This window comes from Colletotrichum lupini, chromosome 5, assembly GCF_023278565.1.
Source record: "Colletotrichum lupini chromosome 5, complete sequence".
Taxonomy (NCBI): Eukaryota; Fungi; Ascomycota; class Sordariomycetes; order Glomerellales; family Glomerellaceae; genus Colletotrichum; species Colletotrichum lupini.
In genome coordinates, this window is record NC_064678.1 from 1763853 (window position 1) to 1786650 (window position 22798).

At 34.3% G+C, this 22798-nt stretch overlaps 3 protein-coding genes across 3 annotated transcripts; 2 read left to right on the forward strand and 1 right to left on the reverse strand.

Annotated features, from left to right (window-relative positions):
• Positions 1 to 839: 839 nt before the first annotated feature.
• On the reverse strand, positions 840 to 1571 carry CLUP02_09921 (uncharacterized protein; the record flags this gene model as incomplete). Its single annotated transcript, XM_049288897.1, has 3 exons — positions 840 to 993; positions 1053 to 1294; positions 1362 to 1571. 3 exons carry the CDS (start codon positions 1569 to 1571, stop codon positions 840 to 842), a joined length of 606 nt encoding a protein of 201 aa, XP_049146041.1.
• Positions 1572 to 9790: 8219 nt separating this feature from the next.
• On the forward strand, positions 9791 to 16439 carry CLUP02_09922 (uncharacterized protein; the record flags this gene model as incomplete). Its single annotated transcript, XM_049288898.1, has 3 exons — positions 9791 to 9812; positions 10002 to 10557; positions 16424 to 16439. 3 exons carry the CDS (start codon positions 9791 to 9793, stop codon positions 16437 to 16439), a joined length of 594 nt encoding a protein of 197 aa, XP_049146042.1.
• A 4477-nt stretch (positions 16440 to 20916) lies between these two features.
• On the forward strand, positions 20917 to 21129 carry CLUP02_09923 (uncharacterized protein; the record flags this gene model as incomplete). Its single annotated transcript, XM_049288899.1, has 1 exon — positions 20917 to 21129. The coding sequence occupies one exon, from the start codon at positions 20917 to 20919 to the stop codon at positions 21127 to 21129; it is 213 nt and encodes a 70-aa protein (XP_049146043.1).
• Positions 21130 to 22798: the final 1669 nt, after the last annotated feature.

Genomic DNA, 22798 nt, shown 5'->3' on the forward strand with positions numbered 1-22798 from the left:
ACTCTTCACGCCTTGAGTCACCGTCAAGATGTAGCTAATAGTAGCCCTTGGACATACTATTAATATTTTGTTATGTATGCCTATGTCTAAATTTGGACAGATATCTAGAAGCATATAATCCCAATCATCGCACCTCCTCTTTAGTCATTGTGAAAAGTTATCTTCCTTGCCTCGCCATGGTTCATCCCTACAGCAACTCGCAGGTGCTATAAATTCGGAAAGTCCACTTTGAGTACAACCTGAGTACTAATCAACTTCACGGTAGTATCGATACATGTAGTCTCGTCAGGAGCTTAGCAAGAGACAATTAAGTCTTTGCTAGGAAGGACCTCGCGATGATGATGAAAAGCATACCAAGGCTATCGTGTCAAAGTGATTAAGTAATGCCAGTGAAGGTCGAGACAGCATCGAAAGTTCTTCTACCTAGGCAGGAGGATTTGAGTCAAGCAGCATATCTGTAACAATTTCCTGGAACGTACTGTTGGCGCAATGTTTAGTTCAGACATGCTCCTACAAAATCAAGTTGGCCGTCACCTCGGATGAGCAAGGATCTGTCGCGTGTCTTTTGGTGCGAATACGGGACAGTCGAGCCATGAGTCCAAATCTTTTTTGCAGCTGAACAGGCATAAAAATCTAGTTGGACTCTTCCAAAGAGCCCAAACCTCTTATCAAAAGAGGATGGAACAAGGCGGTGGGACGATCGAACAAAGTTTCTGTATTCATTCGATAGTAGTACGTGGGTATCTTGGATCTAATCAAGCATGCTGATGCGAATAGCACTCGAGAGAAGCAAGGGATGCCATCGACATGTCCTAAATCCCGCAGGAACCATATCTTGTTCATACAGGAGATCCAGTGTCTAACTTGAGATCATGCGAAAGAAAGGTCTGATCCATTGCATGCAGTCCCACACCACTTATGCCAGACTTCTGTAAAATGGCTCTTTCTGCTCGATCCACAACTGTGGACAGTACGAATACCACGCTCGAGGCCCTGAACAGCAATAGTCAGAAGTTTTGACCCCCATATCACCCAGAAACAGAGACACGTACCACGTAACCATCCCATACGCCAATGAGGTACGCCATAACGCAGTGTCGAGTTTTGAAAAGTCGACATAGCTACCAAGGTCCGTTAACGCACCATTATGCGCCAAGTATTGTCGAGCCGCCGGCATGGTGGCGTAGAAGCAGAGACCCATTGAGTAAGCAGCAAGGCTCATTATCGACAAACGCGGATCCGATGGTTTGTTAAAGTCTGAGTTGATGAAGACCTCGATACCTAGGGCAGCGCACTGCCGAAGTCGACGTTAGGGTCGCCCAGTACTTGTGGAGTCTACCACTGGGGACACAGTTACTAACTGCTATGATCATAGCGGCTTCCTTCATGTCAAGGAATGTTTGATTCGACACGTCATGATACTTTATAACGTTGCGGTACTCCTGACTTCGTAGCCATGCCGCGTAACATATTGTATACGTGGTAAATGAGAGGTTTGCCATCTGAAAGAATCGGATGACGTGTATCGCACCGCGGAAGAGAGTTCGGAGTGACATATTACTCGATTGCATATGATGTGTTTTTGCAATTTGGTATCAGTCAAATGCACGAGAGCAATATCAGTGTCAATAGACTAGGTGTCAGCGGCAGGCTACCTCTATATAGATTGGCAAGATCCGGAGAATTAATTCGATGGGTACGAGCGGGCACTACCTGATGTTTGGTTACATCCGTAAATGTCAGCCGAAGTCGTCATGAGAGGTGGCCCGACTTAATTGCGTTAATGAAGAAGACTGTGTACCGCGATCTAAGCCCGCACCAGCAAGGCGGAGCGGTGTTCCAAGAGACTGACTCGACCTTGGCACGCCCACGCTCCGAACGAATGGGATCACTGCCCTCTTCCGGCTGGATGCGTTACAGAACAAACCAACTGTGGTATTCCCGACTTGCGCGCAATGTCTCGCTACGCTTGGCACTATGGGCTTCGCGGCACGGTTGAATCTACCGCTACTCGCGTACCACGTTCATCCCATTCAGACATGAAAGAGTCTTCCACCTAGTTGCGACTGCGGACGTTGGCCAAGGCATACTCACCTATAGAGCTTTGATCGGTATATGAGGCCAAGATCACATCCTCTCCCCGAGCAGAATTTCTGCGCTATGTTCAGATGCTGGTTCTCCCGTTCTTTCAAGATCTGGCGCTAGAGTAACTGTCGGATTAGAAGTCCAATTCGACCGCGGCATATAGCCGACTGCGCAGGGGCCAATTGGGGGGCCCTATTTACGATTATCGTAGCCAGCCCAACCTATAGTTAGAACCTCCTTTTTATACCTATGCAGATATTTATATAGTTTAATTAATCTCTTCGTTAACTATAGTTCGAACTAACTACTTTATAATAGGGATACTAATATTAATTAGTAATTAAATTCTACTATCGTAGATCGGTAAGGTATCTCGATACGTAAAAAAGATAACTTCTTAATACCGCACGGGATAGGAAATTTATACTAATTAACCTTATAGAAGTAGATAAAAAAGGAGGTAATTCTTAAATACCGTACGGAATTAAGTAATTATAGCCCTTTACTACTTACGAGAGGTCGACGTTTATTATATTAAACTACGTTAATTAACGGAACCGCTTGAGCGACTAGCCTTTTACTATTGCCCCGAGTAGCTTTTTTACTAAACGACTTTTCTATAGCCGGCCCGTAATTAGAAATTAACTAAAGAAGCTATTTAGAGACTATAGAGAGCACGAGGTTTAGGAGGCTAGAAGTATACGGGATAGCGGAAATCGGTAATTAATAAAGATCCTAAGACTAATTACTATATCTTCTTATAGTAATATAAACGTCTGCCGCTACTATTATTAAAAGGAACTATTAAAACTTACCCTTTTTTATTAAACAAAAAAGAGGATCTTAGTAAGTATAATAGCTAGCGATTTAAAAGGGTAATAGTAATAATTAAAAATAGTAAAAACAAGAGTAATAGTAAGATAACAAAAAGAAGTAGGAATTTCTTAAACCCCGATAAATTCGTTAAATAGTAAAAGTACGGATTTACTACGACCTACGCGCGGATTAAATATATCCTTATTAAAATTAAATACGCTAACGACTATTAATACGGGTATAAGCTAGAGCACGACCCTTAGTAAGTTAGGGTAAAGAAGAAGAGGATAAAACCCGATCCTAGATAGAATCCTAATCCTTTATAAGTAGGTAAAGATTAACCCGGACTATTAGAGGATATGGATATATAGAATTACGAATTAGCTTAACGGCAAGTAAATTAACGCGGTATTAATCTATTTAACTAAGGTTTATAAAAAAAAGGGGCTATAGGGGTAACCCCTATTTTATAAGATTATAAACGACCTTAGCTACTAGCTAGATAAATAGTTCGCGAACGTAAGCTTAAGAATTGCGAAAGTAGTTAATAAATTCCTTTATAGGCAAGGGGTATTATTAATATAATTATAATTACGAGAGCTATACGAAATACTAATGGCGATAATTATAGAAGAGGAATTCGTATTATAGAACTAAGTATAGGTCGATAGAGCGTATAATCGCTTTAATAAATTTAAAAAAAGGGTAGACGACCTAGATTTCCTCCCTATAATTACTAACGGAAATCTATCGTTATAAAAGGATATACCGGGGTAAAATATAATACTAGAAGTACGATAATTAATAATTCTACCTATTTTAATTTATAACTCGTTACCGCTACTAATACGAAATTCGGCGCTAATCGGCTAATAAAAAAGGAGGTAAACGACCCGAAGTTATTAATAATACGTAGCGACGCAGGGTTCGTATATAAATATTAAAAATCTAGTAGCGAATACGAGGTAATTTATAGACTTTAAAAAGATTTTCTTAAAAAAGAAATTATATTCTAAGGGGAAGTATAAGGTCTTATAAGAAACCCTAATAATGTTTTATAATTATTATAAAAAAGTTAGAATTAGGGAATACTAGTACTATTTAGTAATTAATATCGTACTCGTAAGCAAAGCCTTTAATTATTATTACGAAGTAGTACGTAATCTCGATCGAAACGACTTCCTTAGTATAATTAACATAATCTAAAGCCGCTTCGAGACCTATAATAAGAACCTAGAGCTCCTATCTAAGTTACGAGCGATTTTTTTTATATTTATAACTAGGATAATAGAGGGTAAATCGCGAGTAAAGATCCTTAAAGAGCTTATCGATCGAATCGATAAGCTAATAAAAACTTAGCTAAATAAGGGGATAAACGAGCGGAAAGTTAAATATTTTTATACCGTAATCTAGCGTATATTAGAGGTAAAGATTACCCTATACTAAGTACTTAAAGACTACGAGACGCTCTACTCGAGGCTAAGATCTAGTTTTAATATTAAGGTAAGAATACTATACTAAACCTACCTCTAAGCGTACGACGGCCCTTATTAATAATATTAGGTCGATTGAACGTATAATAAAAAAGGAAAAGAGGCTAGATACGGTAATCGTTAGTAAAGAGGCCTAGATTCGTTAAATAAGTAGAGATTTAACTTATAAGTAAGGTAATAGAAGAAGTAATACTATGTTTATAAAAAGGATAGATATTAATTAAGTAACTACTTTAAGGAAGAGCGTACTAAATTATATAAATAGTATAAAAAGTCGAGGGTAGTAGACGGTAAAACTAGCCCTCGTCGGTTTAACTAATTCCTCGTTATATATAAAGGCAGATCTAGGGGTATAAAACCTAGCGACGGTAGCTAAAGTAGCGGCCTAAAGTATATACCCCCCATAAGAGATTTAAAAAATAAAGAAGATCTTACCCCTTATACTAACGAATTAGATTATAATAAAATTAAAGATATTAATTACTCTTTTTTTACCCCGTTAGCCTTTAAAGGATATACGAGGCTAAACGAATAGAGGGTAGTAGAAGCTCTTAATAAGTAGGCTTTTATATACGAATAGTAAAAGAAGGTCCCTTAGATAACGGATACGGAGGCGGCCGAAAGGGCAAATTTAATATAGCCAAAGCCTATTATTTTAATAATTAAAAAGAAGACGCTATCTCTCTTAATATTTAAAAAAAAAAGGATATAGTACTAAGCATATTTAGCGGTAGCTAGAGGGGTCCTTTTTATACTACTTAGATCCCTCGAATACTAAGCTCGTATAGATATTTTATACGAGCGAAAGGTACGGCCTAAATAATTTCTATAAGATTATCCTAGATACTAAGGTATTATAATAATTAATTAGAAAAAAAGGGTAATTCTAGGTACTATAAAAGATCGCGCTAGTAACGCTTAATACGTTAATAGCGGGTATTATAAGGATTAGTTTTAGCCTAGGTAAGGAAATCGTCGCCCTAAGTATAATAGAAGTAGAGACGTACTTCGGAACGATAATTTTCTATATTTTACCCGTTAATACCCCATTTCTCCTATGTTTAAAAGATATAGATTAACTAGGTATTATATTCGATAATACGAAGAATAAAATCTCTAGTAGTAAGTACTTCGAGATAGTTAAATAACGATGGGGGTATATATTTATAAAGCTTATTAACGATACGAAGTCGATTAATTACCTAACGAAAAGTAAGCTTAAAAAACTATATTAGAGATTCGGGTACCCGTCGGTTACGAGGCTATATAACCTCTTAAAGTAATTAAGTAATAATAATATTAAAATAGGGGCGCTAGAGTAGTTAATAAAAGTATGTTACTAATATTAGATAAATGCGCAGAGCCTATGTAAATTTAAGTTTAAATTGCGTAATGAGCTTAACTTTAACTAGGAAATCGTTATCGATATCTTCTACTTAAATAGTTAGTTAGTACTATATATAATCGACGTAGCTATATCCTTTTAAATAGGGCAATTCCTTTAAGATTTATGAGTAAAGATAGTATAGGCAGCCCTACGAAAAAGCTAGATCGATATATACTAAGGACCGCTAGATAGTATTAAAACCGACGCTAGTACTAGCTTTAAGTCGGTAGAATTTAGGGATAATACGACGGCCTATAGTATATAGCTAAAAGTCGTACCCGTTAAAGCGTACTATAGTATTAAAAAGGTAAAAAGGGTATACTAGTAGTTAAAAAGGGCGTTTAGAATTATTAAAGAGGAAAATCCGGATTTTACTAACGACGAATGCTTTTAAATAGTACTTAAATACTATAACGATACTATAGGGCCTAACGGACTTATACTAACGCTATTAATATTTAGAGTATATTTAAGAACGACCTTAGCCTCGCTACCGTCGCTAGGCATAAGCTAACGAGCCTAAGTAGTTAAAAAAGTAATACGGGTACTACGCGAGGTAAGTATAAAAAGGTAAGTTAACGAGGTAATTACTACGCGTAATAGGCCCGATATAGGGGATAATCTAGATATATTACTAAATTCGGATATACGAGTATAGCGCGAAATTACTTAATAGTAGACTAGGCTATATAAGTTAATTTTTATTAACGAGCGCTCTTATATAGTCGCGAGAGATCGCGACTAGCTACTTAAAGTATTAATTGTAGTAGTTAGACCGTATTATATAGATCCTAACGAGGTGATTTCTAACTTATAAAAAGAAGAAAAGCTAGGGGAAACTATATAACCCGTAGTAGAGGTATAGGAAATTATTTTTAATAAAATCGTCGTAGTAGTACTAATAGACGACGAGGAAGAGGATATTGCTAAAAAGGTACTAATATTATTAGCGAGACGTCGTAAAAGACTACGACGGTAAGCCCTAATATAATAATTTTTTACTAGTAACGAGGTAATTAATACTTTTTATATAGTAAAAGAGAAAGCCGATTTCGAGCTAGCGGTTAAACTACGTAAAAAAGGCGTAATTATAACTATTAAAAAGCCGTATAAGGGATTAGATCTTATCGAAATAGATACTCTTTACGATCGAGGAGTCTATCGATTTATCTTATATAACTTAAAAAAACATATAAACCTTTATATATTTAAATTATAAATAGTTCGTAAGATTAAAGGGAAAAGAATACCCTAGCCGTACGAGAAGTCTAGATACGTAATTTAGGGGTACGGCGACGTTAAAAAGGCGACGCTGCTTATATAATCGCTTATTATATAGCGCTATAACTAACGATTAATAATAGTACTAATAGTATCGCTACGGAAGAAGGGATACGAGATTTAGAGCCGTAATATTACCTAGGCCTATACTTAATCGGCCATAGGGCTTATAAGGAGAATCCTAGCCTATTTACTAAAGGAAATAGCTAGTAAGTATTTAGAAAGTACGATTATTAAAGTGCTTAAGCCACTATATAGGCTCATAAAATCGGGCACTTATTAGTAAGCTACTTATTACGATTTTTATATTAATTAACTATTAATAGTTACCTCTACGTATAACCCGTGCTTACTAATCGCGGAGTACGAAGGCGACTAATTTAGGATCGTTAGAATATAGACTAACGATATATTAGGCCTATCCGATATTAATTTTATAAAAAAAGAGGATAAGGAGCTCTAAAAAGCGGGCTTTATAATAAAGCTAAAAGAGGTCCTTATAATAAATACCCCCCTAGTATTTAACGGCGGGATTTTTATAATCGAAAGGGAAACCGTCGTTTTTTAATAAAAGGGGTAGGGCGAGAAGATTAACCTCGTCGATCTAAACGTAACTAATATTAAAAAGCGGTATAAGGCTAAGCTTATATAAGGGGTATATATTATAAGTATTTATTAGCCCGAGGTAACTTTTAATTACGCTAGGGTAGCGTAGGCTATAGATCTAACTAAACGAGACGTTAAGGTACTTAATAAGTAGCTTAAGTAGTAATAAACGAATCTTAATCGAGGTCTCGTTTACTACCCGATTAACCTTACGATAAGTAAGCTCTACGTCTTTATTAATAAGTTATTTATAAATAATAACGACCTTATTTCGTAATTAGGGTATATTATTATCTTAGCTAACGAGAGTATAGGCGAGAGCGAATTTACTATATATAGTAATATAATTTACTACTCGTTAATTAAAAGTAAATAGGTAATAAGAAGTATATTAGTATTAGAGGTCTATAGTATAGTTAATAGCGTTAACCTCTCTTACGCGATTTTAATAATACTAAGGAAGATTACCGATCGAATTAGCCTTTTACTTATTCTAACGGTTATTTATATAAATTCCTACTCGCTATACGAATACCTTATTAAATTAAGAACGACGAAGGAAAAGAGACTTATAATCGATATTATAGCCCTTAGGTAATCGTACGAAAGGCGCGAGATACTTAAGATCCGTTAGATTAATAGTAAAGATAACTTCGTAAACGCTTTTACGAAAGTAGTACTAAATAAGGGATTAGAGCAATTCATAAGTAATAAAAAAGTTATTATACGAATAGAGGGATAGGTTATATAAAAAGAGTAAAGAAAAAGAGGAAAAGGAGACGACTTAATAAACGGGCCCGAGGTCGAATTATACCTCTAACCGTAGCGGTTAAATTAATAAAAAAAAGAGAAAGTTAGTATCGGATTAGAAGTCTAATTTAACCGCGGTATATAGCCGACTACGTAGGGGCTAATTAGGGGGCCTTATTTATAATTATCGTAGCTAGCCTAACTTACGGTTAGAACTTCTTTTTTATACCTACGTAGATATTTATATAGTTTAATTAATCTCTTTGTTAACTACGGTTCGAACTAACTACCCTGTAATAGGGATACTAATAGTAACCTTCCAACTCGAGAGTTAACACTCCGGGATAAAATTTCATCACGATTCGAAGACGTCCAAATTTAGATAGGACTTCAATCAGCTGACACCCTTTGGAAAATATTCACAAGACCATAGTTCATCACGCTGCTCGCTGCTTTGCCTCACATTTGGGTGCCATCGCGAAGCCTCGGAACCAGGAGAGCGCATACTGGCATACCTACCTCATATGTCAGCTGTATATTTCGCAACTCTTTGACAAGTCGAAGCTGCACCTTCTTTGTCATGATTATGGATCGGCAGCTAGTCCTCCGTTTCTGAGACATACTCCCATTTGAAACTCGATTTGCGGAGTCTCAGTCAAGCTAGTAACGCCCACAATCTTCGAAGCTATCGTCAGCACTTTGTGCTTAGTCTTATCTTTGGGCGCCATGAGAAGAGGCATGCACCCCAGTACTGAACCTGCTTGCATGCATGTTGGTTGCAACGCCTGAAAAGGCTGACTCGCTCGCCACACATCAAATCGTAGTAAAAACTCACGAAAAGCATGTCCGCATCTTGTGTGTGGGCATTACTGCAAAGCGCATGCATAAAAGTGCGCAGTGATCTACAAAATAATCCTCTAAAGCCGAGAAGAAGTGATAGAAGCGATGGAAATAAGCAACACTGCCTGGTGTCGGATTAGAAGTCTAATTCGACCGCGGCATACGGCCGACTACGCAGGGGCTAATTGAGGGCTCTATTTATAATTATCGTAGCCTACCTAACCTACGGTTAGAACCTCCTTTTTATACCTACGTAGTAAAATAGATTTATAGTCAATTAACTTACTTCGTTAAACCATGGTTCGAACTAATTAACTAATATCCCTATGATAGGCATATTAATACCTGGGTTTTCTGGTCGCTGAACGCCTTCCACCGACAGGCCGCAGTAGCAGTTGCCTTTTTCGCATAAAGTACTTGGCAGCAAGGCTGAAAATCGGATTCATCTAGGACACCTCCCCAGGCGAAAATTCCCACTCTAAACACAATTATCTTCTTCACACCATAAAGCCTTGGTTATCAGACGTCCATTATGGTCGTCGACAGCTCGAACTGTCACAACGAAACCAACTGGGATCCCATTACGTTCTTTTTTACCTTTCTAATCGGAATCCTCGCAACTATTTTTGCCGTTACTATAGTCTTTCAGGGGATTTTGGTCGCTGGAAAAGGACGGAGGAAGATAAATAAACGTGCCATCGGGGAATGGCACTAAGCAACCGAGTGGCACTGGAATTGGCAAGATATATCCTTCGAATCTAGGGCATGGGTGCCCATTCTGCGTGAAGATACTTGGAATATGCGGCCTGATCTGAAGGAAAATACCGACAATGAGGAGACAGGACAAAGACCCAGTCACTTAACACGGCTTACCACCGTTCCCGTTCGAATTACAAGACTCCTCAGCAAAGCTCTGAAGAATTGTTTCTCCTGGCATCCTCATTCCTGGACTCAGAAGCTTTTGACCTGGAAGCAATGGATTCAAAACTCCCAGCCAAAGTACGAGGCTAATCCTGCTGCCACCTGGGTTAGGTTTTTTGAGAAGGTTGACCTCGAATATCTTGATTACCCAAAATACAAAAGCCACCTGCAGTTAGTTACCGCGGACTATCTCCCAGATGATCTTATTGCTGCTCCTGCGTATGGACAGGTTGGAGCTATCATTGCAGCTGCAGCAGCGACAGGTGCTCAAGTCAAGATGACTGACGACAAGTCTCTTTATCCAGTAATTCTTGGGCGGCAATTCCAGTTCGACTTCCGGCAGCACCCTACCCTTGGTACTATCGGTGCATACGCACAGTTTAATACCTAGTATCGGATTAGAAGTCCAATTCGACCGCGGCATATAGCCAACTGCGCAGGGGCTAATTAGGGGCCCTATTTACGATTATCGTAGCTAGCCTAACCTATAGTTAGAACCTCTTTTTTATACTTACTACGTAAATATTTATATAATTTAATTAATCTCTTTATTAACTACGGTTCGAACTAACTACTTTATAATAGGGATACTAATACTAATTAGTATTTAAATTTTATTATTATAGATTAGTAAGGTATCTTATTATATAAAAAAGATAACTTCTTAATATTATATAGGATAAGAGATTTATATTAATTAACTTTATAAAAATAGACGAAAAAGGGGGTAATTCTTAAATATTATACGGAATTAAGTAATTATGTCACGGCAGTGGGCATTAGGGCCCCTGTGGGCCCCGTGGCTCAGCCTTAGGCTGCGAGGCTGAGCTCCTAGTAGTTACGTAACGAGCTAGACCGCTGGGCCCAAAGGGCTAGCTCGCTAGCTTTTGCCCACTGTTCTGTTTTTTCCCTCTTCACGTTAAGTCTTTAGTTAATTAAGTTAATATAATAGCGTTCCGACCTACCTTAAGTTCCCTTTTATAATACTACTTAACGTTATTTAATTAACTATTCTCTAGAGATAGAACGATAATATCTTAATTAATTAACTACTTATTATACTAACTAGCTACCCTTACTAAGAAAGCGTATAAGAGAGCTAAGCGATAGCTAACTAAATTAATCGTGCGTAAGTAGCGTAATTAATACCCCCTAAATATATACCCCCTTTACTAAACGTAATAGTTAGAAAACATAGCTAGAGAGGCTAGGTCTCCCTTCGTACCGACGGCTTTTAATAAAATCGCCGCTTTTATAAGTCCCGATAGAGCGTCGTAGGCCCTAATAAAGGCGCTAAGCTCTTAGTTATTAACCCTAAGGTCGCGCTATTTAACTAGCTAGTAGAGCGCTTCTTACTTTTTACTACTTAGGCTAATTACTTAGCGTACCTTAATAATATAGCTAACTAGCTTACCTTACCTATTTATATCTATAATAATATCCTTTTTAAAAAGAATACTAAGTAGTATATTAACCTCGACCTTATCTAGGAGCTATACTTTAAAAACGATAAAAAGACCCTATTTAAGTAGATCGAATAGTAGCTAAAAATACGCATCGCTTAGTATTAATTAGAATAGGTCCTGGCTTTTACTATTAGCTAGCTAAGTAATAGTACGGAGCGCTTATATATAATAACTTATAAAAACCTCGACCTTATGCGTACTACCGCTATAGAGCTCCGTATTATAAAAAAAGCCCTTACCTAAGCTTATACTAATAATACGGCTATAGCTAAAAAACTAGAGTAATTAGAGAATAGCTCCTAGGCTAGCTCTATTTAGGATACCGCTACCCTTAGCGCGCTAAAGTAATAACTAGTATACCTAGAGACGTAGGGTAGTTATAAGACTACTTTAGCCTCGTCCTATCCCGTTACCTATAGCTCTTAGAAAATACTTAACGTACCTATTTTTATAAGTAATAATACTAGCCTTAAGTTCGACTACTAACTCTAGCGTATTACGAAGTGCTTAGAAAATACTAATTATAGTACGGATAGGTACTACCTAGAGTATATTATTAATAAGATTAGAGGTAGTACTACGGAGTTTATATATTTAATACTAACTTTTAACGAGATTACTACGGCCGAGTAGCTACTTTACGAGCTTAAGTCGGCTTATACTAGCCCGACCGCTATAGACGACGCTAGTTATAAGCTAGACGTACTTACGATTACGCTTAAAAATGTTTATTAAAAGCGCTCTACGTTTACTAAGCTTACGCGTATTAATAAGCTTTTAGAGTCTTAGTAAAAGCGCCGTTTTTATAATAAGCTACTTATATATTTTCGTAACTAGGCTATATCGAAGTACTTAGATAACACGGCTATTTTTTAAAAATATACTAAGTACGTTACTTAGCTAGCTAATGCGATATAGCCCCCTTTTATAAAAGACCGCCCGATTAAGGCTTCTAGCTAGACTCGCTAGACCTCGAGTAAAAGTAATAGAAGTAGCGGAAATAATAAAAGTACTAGAGGTACTAAATAGGACCGAGGTCGTACCTCTACCCGTAAGACGATCCCTAAAGCCCTATATTAAAAGCTTAAGGATAGTAGCGTTTACTTTGTTTATAATAATACTAAATATATTTCTAAGGACTGCCCTAAGAAGCTAAAGACTACTATAGCCGCTATTAACGCTACTAAGGGCCTTACTAAGATAGAGTCGGGTTTAGAAAACTAGAACCCTTAGTAAAAGTAAACTCCTAGCTAGGGGATATATATAAAAAGGACGGAAGATTAGTAATTAATTTAGTAAACTTATAAGATCTCGTAAGGGGCCAGCCCCTTAAAATAGAGCTTATACTAGTATTTAATAAATATAGAATTTACCTAAGAGCCTTACTTAATATAGGAGCTAATAGGTACGGATTTATAAATAACTACGTAACCCCTCTATTATAATAGTTCTACGTAGCCCTATCCCGCAAATTATAATGCCTAATCCTTATTACTAAATTTAATAAAGAGCGATTAGATAATACTAGCGTAGTATAGACCGTTAACTTATATATTAATCGACGGGTCTTTTTAAAAGCACCCCTCCTTTAGCTTAATACGGGCCGCTACGACCTAATCTTAGGGTAGAAGTAGTTCGAATACTACGGGGTAAACCCTAATATTCGTTACTAATATCTAATATAGCCTAAGGACCTACTACTATAAAAAACGCCCTTTACTATCGTTAGGGATATCGAGGACCTATGTGCCCTAGAAGTTATCGACGTATAATACTAAATTAACGCCGACCGCTAGTAAGACCTATTCGAAATAGATATAACTCGCTATAACTAAAAGCTCTAGTAGTAGCGGGCGAAGGGCATATTAATTAAGATATTACTACGCTTATTAAAAATAATAGCCCGTTAGATATAGTAGTTAGACGAGGCTAAGAATATAAAGAAAATAGAACGCGCCCTTAATAGTACTAATATCGCCCCCGTAGAGAGGGCTAGGTAGTAGAAACTATACTTAGTAATAATATAAATAGATATTACTTTTATTAGCGCTCCCGCTTTTAAAAAAAACCTAAGGCAGAACGACGTCGAGATAAGCTCTATATTACTTTATAAGCTTAATTATATTATAGAGGATAAGAAGGAGGAGGTAGACCCCTTATATAACGACGACTAGGTTACTTATAACCTTATAGCGACGAACTTACTAAAGTATCTACAGCCCTAGACCGACGTTTTTAATAAGGCTACTAGTAATATATTAGCGCTTTATAAGCCGTATAATTATAAGATCGAGCTCCTAAATAGTAATAAGAAGAAGCTAACCTACTACCCTTTATATAAGTAGTTAGTGCCCGAGCTAGAGGCCATAAGGGCCTATTTACTAAAGTACTTATAAAAGGGATTTATTAAACTAAGTAATACTCCTTTCGTATTACTAACGCTATTTATAAAGAAGTACGATAGTAGCCTACGCTTCTACGTTAACTTCCATAAGCTTAATAAGGTTATAAAAAAAGACCGTTACTTATTATTACTTATTAACGAGACCCTCGCGCGGCTAAGTAGGGTAAAGGTATTTACTAAGCTAGATATTAGGCAGGCCTTTTACTATATCCGACTCGACCTAGCCTCTAAAGACTTAACGACGTTTAGAACCCGCTATAGGGTATATAAGTATAAGGTAGTACCCTTTAAGCTTTATAACGGGCCTACTACGTACTAGCGATATATAAATAAAATACTAATAGAGTACTTAGACGACTTTTATATAGTATATATAGACGATATCCTAATCTTCTCTAACGACCCCCTTTAGTACTAAGAGTATGTTACTAAAGTACTAAACTATTTATAAAAAGTAGGCTTATAAGCGGATATTAAAAAGTACGAATTTAGCGTTACCGCTACGAAGTACTTAGGCTTCGTAGTTTTAATAAAAAGTATATAGCCGGACGAGGAGAAAGTCTCTATAGTTAGAAATTAAAAACTACTTATATTACTTAAGGGTATCTAGTCTTTCCTCGGGTTCTATAACTTCTATAAGAGGTTTATAAAAAATTACGGCCGCTTAGCTAGGCCCCTTATAAGGCTAATAAGTAAGGGAGTTCTTTTTAACTTTAGCGCCGGCTATAAGACGGCCTTTAAGGTTATAAAGCTAGTATTAATATCGGCGCTTATTTTTTATTATTTTAAGCTAGAGCTACTAACGTAGCTAGAAATAGACGCCTCTAACTTAGTATATACTAAGGCGCTACTATAATAATAAGAGGATAACGGGTTATAGTACCTAGTAGCCTTTTATTTAAAAACGATAAGTAGCGCAAAGCTTAATTACGCTATTTATAATAAAGAAATACTAGTAATAGTACTATATTTAGAAGAATAGCGCGCGGAGCTCGTGAGCTATAAATATAAGTTCGACGTTATTATAAACTATTAGCTATTACTATTCTTTATAACTAAGCGCCTACTTAACTTATAATAAGCCCGCTAGGCTAGTATACTAGCGGACTTTAATTTTTAAATTTATTACTACTTAGGGAAGGAGAACGTGTTAGCTAACGCCCTCTTATAGAAGACGGAAGATATCCGTACTTAGTAAGTACTAAAAGAGGCTAATAAGATATAAGTCCTTATACTACTAGGACTACTATTTCTTAATATCGTAGCAGAGCTACGGGCGCTACTAAGCGCTGCCGTTAGCTAACTATAGCTTATAATTAGCTTATTTTTATTAAAAGACGAGCTATAGGGGTACTTATTAGTAGAAAAGATTTTAAAGCTTAATAAGAACCTTATTATAGCGTCTCTTGCGCTAATACGAGCGCTAGCGGCTAAAGGACGCGAGCGCTAGTCTATTTAAGATAACGGATTATTAATAATAAACAGGAAACTCGTAATACCCGAGGAGGAGAACCTCTATACTATAGTTATTCGCGAGGTCTATAAATAAAAACTCCTCGCTTACCCGGGGCGTAATAAAGTCGTAAAAATAATTAAATAGCAGTACTACTAGCCGGGCCTAATAGTAAATACTTATTAATATGTTTAGAACTACTATGCTTACTACTAGTTATAAAAGCCGCGCGATAAACCCCCGGGGGAGCTAAGACTACTACTAGTACCCGACTACCCGTAATAATATATCTTTACTAACTTTATAACTATCCCTACTAATTAAAAAGGATTTAATAATATATAAGTAGTAGTAGACTACTTAGGTAAAAGGGCGATATTTATTCCTTATTATAAGACTACTATAGTAAAAGATATGAGCCGGATGTTCTATAAGCGGGTACTACCTATCTTCGGCCTATTAAAAACTATTACGTCGGACCGAGGCCCCTAGTTTATTTCTAACTTCTAGGGGGAGCTTTATAAGATCTGCGGGGTTAAGCTATAGCTATTAATAACGGATTACTTATAGATAGACGGCTAGATAGAGGTACTAAATTAGTATATCCTATAGTAGTTAAGACTACTAGTTAACCGATACTAAGATAACTAGAGTAATATACTACTCGTAGTCGACTTTATTTATACTACTTAGCTTAGCGAGACTATGGGGCTATTATTATACGAAGTAGAATTCGGTCGCTAGCTACGGCTTTCCTTTAACTAGTCTAAGCGAACCCGCTAATTTAGTTTTATAAAAAAGAAGCTAAACCGTACTAACGCGTAGCGTATAGCTTAGGGAATATATAAGGCCTAAGAGATCGCTAGGGGTAATATAAAGGTTATTTAAGTACGATATAAAAGGTATACTAACCGCTACTAGCACCCGGACGACCTAAAGATAGGAGACCGGGTCTTTATTAATACCTCGTACTAAAAGTCCGCTAATATAAATAAACTATAATAACTATAGGCCGGCCTATAGCCTATCGTTAGTACTAAATAAGGGGGTATATAAGTCGTAGAATTGCTAGTAAGTAGCCGGGTATACCCGGTTTTTTACTTAAATAAGCTAAGGAAAGCTATTAACGACCTACTACCCGGGCAGAACTAAGAGCTACTACTACTAATCGCTAACGATAATAGCGAGCTAGAGTATAAGGTTTTTAAAATAGTTAAGTTATGTTTATATAAGGGAAAGCTATAGTACTAAGCGGACTAAAAAGGATACGATACGGATTTAACGTAGTACGACGTAAAGAGCTTTAGGTATATACTAGCGGCGCTATAAGCGTTCTATTACTAATACTTAACCGCTAAGGGTCCGCTATGGAACCTAGATATATAAATAAAAGCCGCCGTAACTAGCGATTTATTACTACCGAGGGACGACGATAATATAATAGTAATAATTATAACTATAGATTCGCTAGAATAAGGGGTAATTAAGAGGTTTATTTTTCGGCGCTACGGATAGCGCCCTCTAGTATAAAGGGGGAGGTAATATTATAGTAATAGGTATTAGGGCCCTTATGGGCCCCGTAGCTTAGCCTTAGGCTACGAGGCTAAGCTCTTAGTAATTACGTAACGAGCTAGACCGCTAGGCCCAAAGGGCTAGCTCGCTAGCTTCTACTTACTATTCTATTTTTTCCCTCTTTACGTTAAGTCTTTAGTTAATTAGGTCAATATAGTAGCGTTCCGACCTACCTTAAGTTCCCTTTCGTAACAATTATAGCCTTTTATTACTTACGAGAGGTCGACGTTTATTATATTAAACTACGTTAATTAATAAAACTACTTAAATAACTAGCCTTTTACTATCGCTTTAAATAGCTTTTTTACTAAACGACTTTTCTATAGCTAGCCTATAATTAAAAATTAACTAATTAAATTAAAAAAAAAGAAATACTTACGTAATAACTACTTACTTAATTAATTAGCGTAACAAATAAGCTTAATAATATAATATAAAAAGGTACCGCGCGATTAAAAAAAAGGATCTTTAAATATAAATATTTTTATTTAGTAGCGAAGGTAATTTTATAAAAGTTATTAAACTAAGAGATCTATAGTATATAAAAAAATTTATTATTACGAGGATTTTATAAATATAATTTTAAGCCTGCGATCTAAATAACCTTTTTATAACTCCCTTAACTACTCCCTAAGTATTATTTAGGAATATAATATAAAAGACGGTTTAATAAGGGAGGAGGGGATTTAAAGGTCCTAATAGTATTAAGTTAAGAGTATTACGGATCTTAGAAATTAACTTAAAAAAAAATAGCTACTCTAAAATAATTTTATAACCTCTTGCTAAAGTTATTATTAGCTTAAAAAAAGGTTAAAAAAACGAGGATCTAAAGGGAAAAGAAAAGAATTTTTTAAAAAGCCGCTAAAGGGCTTTTTTTTATACTAGCTCCCGGCGCGAGATTACTAATTTTAAGAAATTAACTAAGTAATAAAAGGGATTATTAATAAACGATAATTACCTAACTATAATTAAGTTATAAAAAAGACTATTTAAAAAATATAAAATAAGGTACTAAGAGGCTATAAAAAATAAGATTTTTAAAATATTTAACCCTACCGCGTACGAGTAATAAGTAGGTATTTTTAGTAAGTTTTTAAAATTTATAATTTTATAAAAAAGAGGGCTTAACTTTATTAACTATACTTAACGGCCTATACGGTTCTTAATAGCCTATATAGCTCTTTTACGAGCCGCTTAGTATCTACTTTCGATTATTTTTATAAAATACTACCCTAAAAGAGGTAGGTTAAGGAAGGAAACTATTTAAAAATTATAAAGAGTACGAGGCTTAAGAAGTTAAAAATATATAGGATAATAGAAATTAGTAACTAATAAAGATCCCAAGACTAATTATTATATTTTCTTATAATAATATAAACGTCTACTACTACTATTATAAAAAAGAACTATTAAAACCTACCTTTTTATACTAAATAAAAAAGAAAATCTTAATAAGTATAATAGCTAGCGATTTAAAAGGGTAGTAGTAATTATTAAAAATAATAAAAACGAGAGTAGTAATAAAATAGCGAGAGGAAGTAAGAATCTCTTAAACCCCGATAAATTCGTTAAATAATAAAAGTACGGATTTATTATAATTAGCGCGCAGATTAGATATATCTTTATTAAAATTAAATACGCTAATAATTACTAATATAAGTATAAGTTAGAGTACGACCCTCAATAAGTTAGGGTAAAAAAGAAGAGGACAAAACCCGATCCTAAATAGAATCCTAATCCCTTATAAATAAGTAAATATTAACTTAGATTATTAAAGGACGTAGATATATAGAATCGTAAATTAGCCTAACGATAAATAAATTAACGTAGTATTAATTTATTTAACTAAGGTTTATAAAAAAAAGGGGCTATAAGGGTAACCCCTATTTTACGAAATTGTAAACGACCTTAGTTACTAACTAAACGAATAGTTTATAAGCGCAAGCCTAGGAATCGTAAAAATAGTTAATAAATTCCTTTACGGGCGAGGGGTATTACTAATATAATTATAATTATAAGAGTTATATAAAATACTAATAATAATAATTATAAAGGAGGAATTCGTATTATAGAACTAGGTATAGGTCGATAGAGCGTATAATCGCTTTAATAAATTTAGAAAAAGGGTAAACGACCTAGATTTCCTCCTTATAATTACTAATAGAAATCTATTATTATAAAAGGATATATTAGGGTAAAATATAATACTAGAAGTACGATAATCGATAATTCTACTTATTTCGATTTATAACTCGTTACTATTACTAATATAAAATTCAGTACTAATCGGTTAATAAGAAAAAAGGTAAACGACCCGAAGTTACTAATAGTACGTAGCGACGTAGGGATTATATATAAATACTAAAAATTTAATAATAAATACGAAGTAATTTATAAACTTTAAAAAGATCTTTTTAAAAGAGAAATTATACTTTAGGGGGAAGTATAAGGTTTTATAAAAAACCTTAATAATATTTTACGATTACTACGAAAAAGTCGGAATTAGGGAATATTAGTACTATTTAGTAATTAATATCGTACTCGTAAGTAAAGCCTCTAATTATTACTATAAAGCGGTACGTAATTTTAATTAAAACGACTTTTTTAATATAATTAACATAATCCGAAGCCGCTTTAAGACTTATAATAAGAACTTAAAGCTCCTATCTAAACTACGAGCGATTTCTTTTATATTTATAACTAAGATAATAGAGGGTAAATCGTAAGTAGAGATCCTTAAAGAGCTTATTAATCGAATTAATAAGCTAGCGAAAACCTAGCTAAATAAGGGGATAAATAAGTAAAAAGTTAGATATTTTTATATTATAATCTAGCGTATACTAGAGGTAAAAATAACCTTATACTAAGTACCTAAAGACTACGAGACGCTCTATTTAAAGCTAAGATCTAGCTTTAATATTAAAATAAAAATGCTACGCTAAACCTATTTTTAAGTATATAACGGCCCTTATTAATAATATTAAGTCGATTGAACGTATAATAGGAAAAGAAAAGAGGCTAAATATAGTAATTATTAATAAAAAGGCCTAGATTCGTTAAATAAGTAGAGATTTAACTTATAAGTAGGGTAATAAAAAAGGTAATATTATATTTATAAAAAGGATAGATATTAATTAAATAACTACTCTAAGGAAGAGCGTACTAAATTATATAAATAGTATAGAAAGTTAAGGGTAGTAAATAGTAAAACTAGCCCTCGTTAGTTTAACTAATTCTTTATTATATATAAGGGTAGATCCGGGGGTACGGAACTTAGTAATAGTAATTAAAATAGTAGCTTAAAATATATACCCCTTATAAGAGATTCGGAAGATAAAGAAGATCTTACCCCCTATACTAACGAATTAGATTATAATATTAACTATTCTTTTTTTACCCCGTTAGCCTCTAGAGGATATACGAAGCTAAACGAATAGAGGGTAATAAAAGCTCTTAATAAGTAGGCTTTTATTTATAAATAGTAAGGAAAGGTTTTTTAAATAACGGATATAGAGGTAGCTAAAAGGGCGAATTTAATAGGGCTAAAGCCTATTCTCTTAATAATTAAAAAAAAGACGCTATCTTTCTTAATATTTAAAAAAAAAGAATATAATACTAAGTAAATCTAGGGGTAACTAGAGGGGTCTTTTTTATATTACCTAGATCCCTCGAATACTAAGCTCGTATAAGTATTTTATACGAGCGAAAGGTACGGCCTAAATAATTTCTATAGGATTATCTTAAATACTAGGGTATTATAATAGTTAACTAGAGGAAAAGGGTAATTCTAGGTACTATAGAAGATCGTACTAATAATACTTAATATATTAATAGCGGGTATTATGAGGATTAGGTTTAGCCTAAGTAAGGAAATCGTCGCCCTAGGTATAATAAAAATAAAAACGTACTTTAGAACGATAACTTTTTATATTTTGCTTATTAATACCCCATTTCTCTTATATTTAAAAGATATAGATCGACTAGGTATTATATTTAATAATATAAAGAACAAAATCTTTAATAATAAGTATTTCGAGATAGTTAAACGACGATAGGGGTATATATTTATAAAGCTTACTAACAATATAAAGTCAATTAATTACTTAATAAAAAATAAGCTTAGAAACTATATTAAAGATTTGGGTACTCGTTAGTTACGAGGCTATATAACCTCTTAAAGTAATTAAGTAATAATAATATTAAAATAGGGGCGCTAGAGTAGTTAATAAAAGTATATTACTAATACTAAATAAATACGCAGAGCCTATATAAATTTAAGTTTAAATTGCGTAATAAGCTTAACTTTAACTAGGAAATCGTGGTTAATATTTTCTACTTAAATAGTCGGCTAATACTATATATAATTAACGTAGTTATATCCTTCTAAATAGGGTAATTCCTCTAGGATTTATAAGTAAAGATAGTATAAGTAGCCTTACGAAAAAGCTAGATTAATATATACTAGGGACTACTAAACGGCATTAGAACCGACGCTAATACTAGCTTTAAGTTAGTAGAATTTAGGGATAATACGACGGCCTACGGTATATAGCTAAAAGTCGTACTTATTAAAGCATACTATAGTATTAAAAAAGTAAAAAGGGTATACTAGTAATTAAAAAGGGCGTTTAAAATTATTAAAAAGGAAAATCCGGATTTTATTAATAACAAATGCTTTTAGATAGTACTTAAATATTATAATAATACTATAGGGCTTAACGGACTTATACTAACGCTATTAGTATTTAGAGCATATTTAAGAACGACCTTAGCCTTATTACCGTTACTAAGTATAAGCTAACGAGCCTAAGTAATTAAAAAAGTAATATAGGCACTACGCGAGGTAAGTATAAGAAAGTAAGTTAATAAAGTAATTACTATATATAATAGGCCCGATATAGAAAGTAATCTAGATATATTACTAAATTTAGATATACGAGTATAGCGCGAAATTACTTAATAATAAGCTAGGCTATATAAGTTAATTTTTATTAACGAGCGCTCCTATATAGTCGCGAGAGATCGTAACTAACTGCTCGAAGTATTAATTATAATAGTTAGACCGTACTATATAGATCTTAACGAAGTAATTTCTAACTTATAAAAAGAAGAAGAGCTAGGGGAAACTATATAACCCGTAGTAGAAGTATAGGAAATTATCCTTAATAAAATCGTTATAATAGTACTAATAGACAATAAAGAAGAGGAAATTGTTAAAAGGGTACTAATATTACTAATAAGACGTTATAAAAGACCACGACGGTAAGCCCTAACGTAGTAATTTATTATTAGTAACGAGGTAATTAATACTTTTTATATAATAAAAAAGAAAGCCGATTTCGAACTAATAATTAAACTACGTAAAGAAGGCGTAATTATAACTATTAAAAAGCCGTATAAGGGATTAGATCTTATTAAAGTAGACACTCTTCGTAATCGAGGGGTCTATTAATTTATCCTATATAACCTAGAAAAATATATAAACCTTTATATATTTAAATTATAAATAGTTTATAAGATTAAAGGGAAAAAAATACCCTAGCTATATGAGAAGTTTAGATACGTAATTTAGGGGTACGGCGATATTAAAAAGGTAATACTACTTATATAATTACTTATTATATAGCGCTATAATTAACGATTAATAATAGTATTAATAGTATTATTACGAAAGAAGGGATACGAGATTTAGAGCTATAATATTACCTAGGCTTATATTTAATT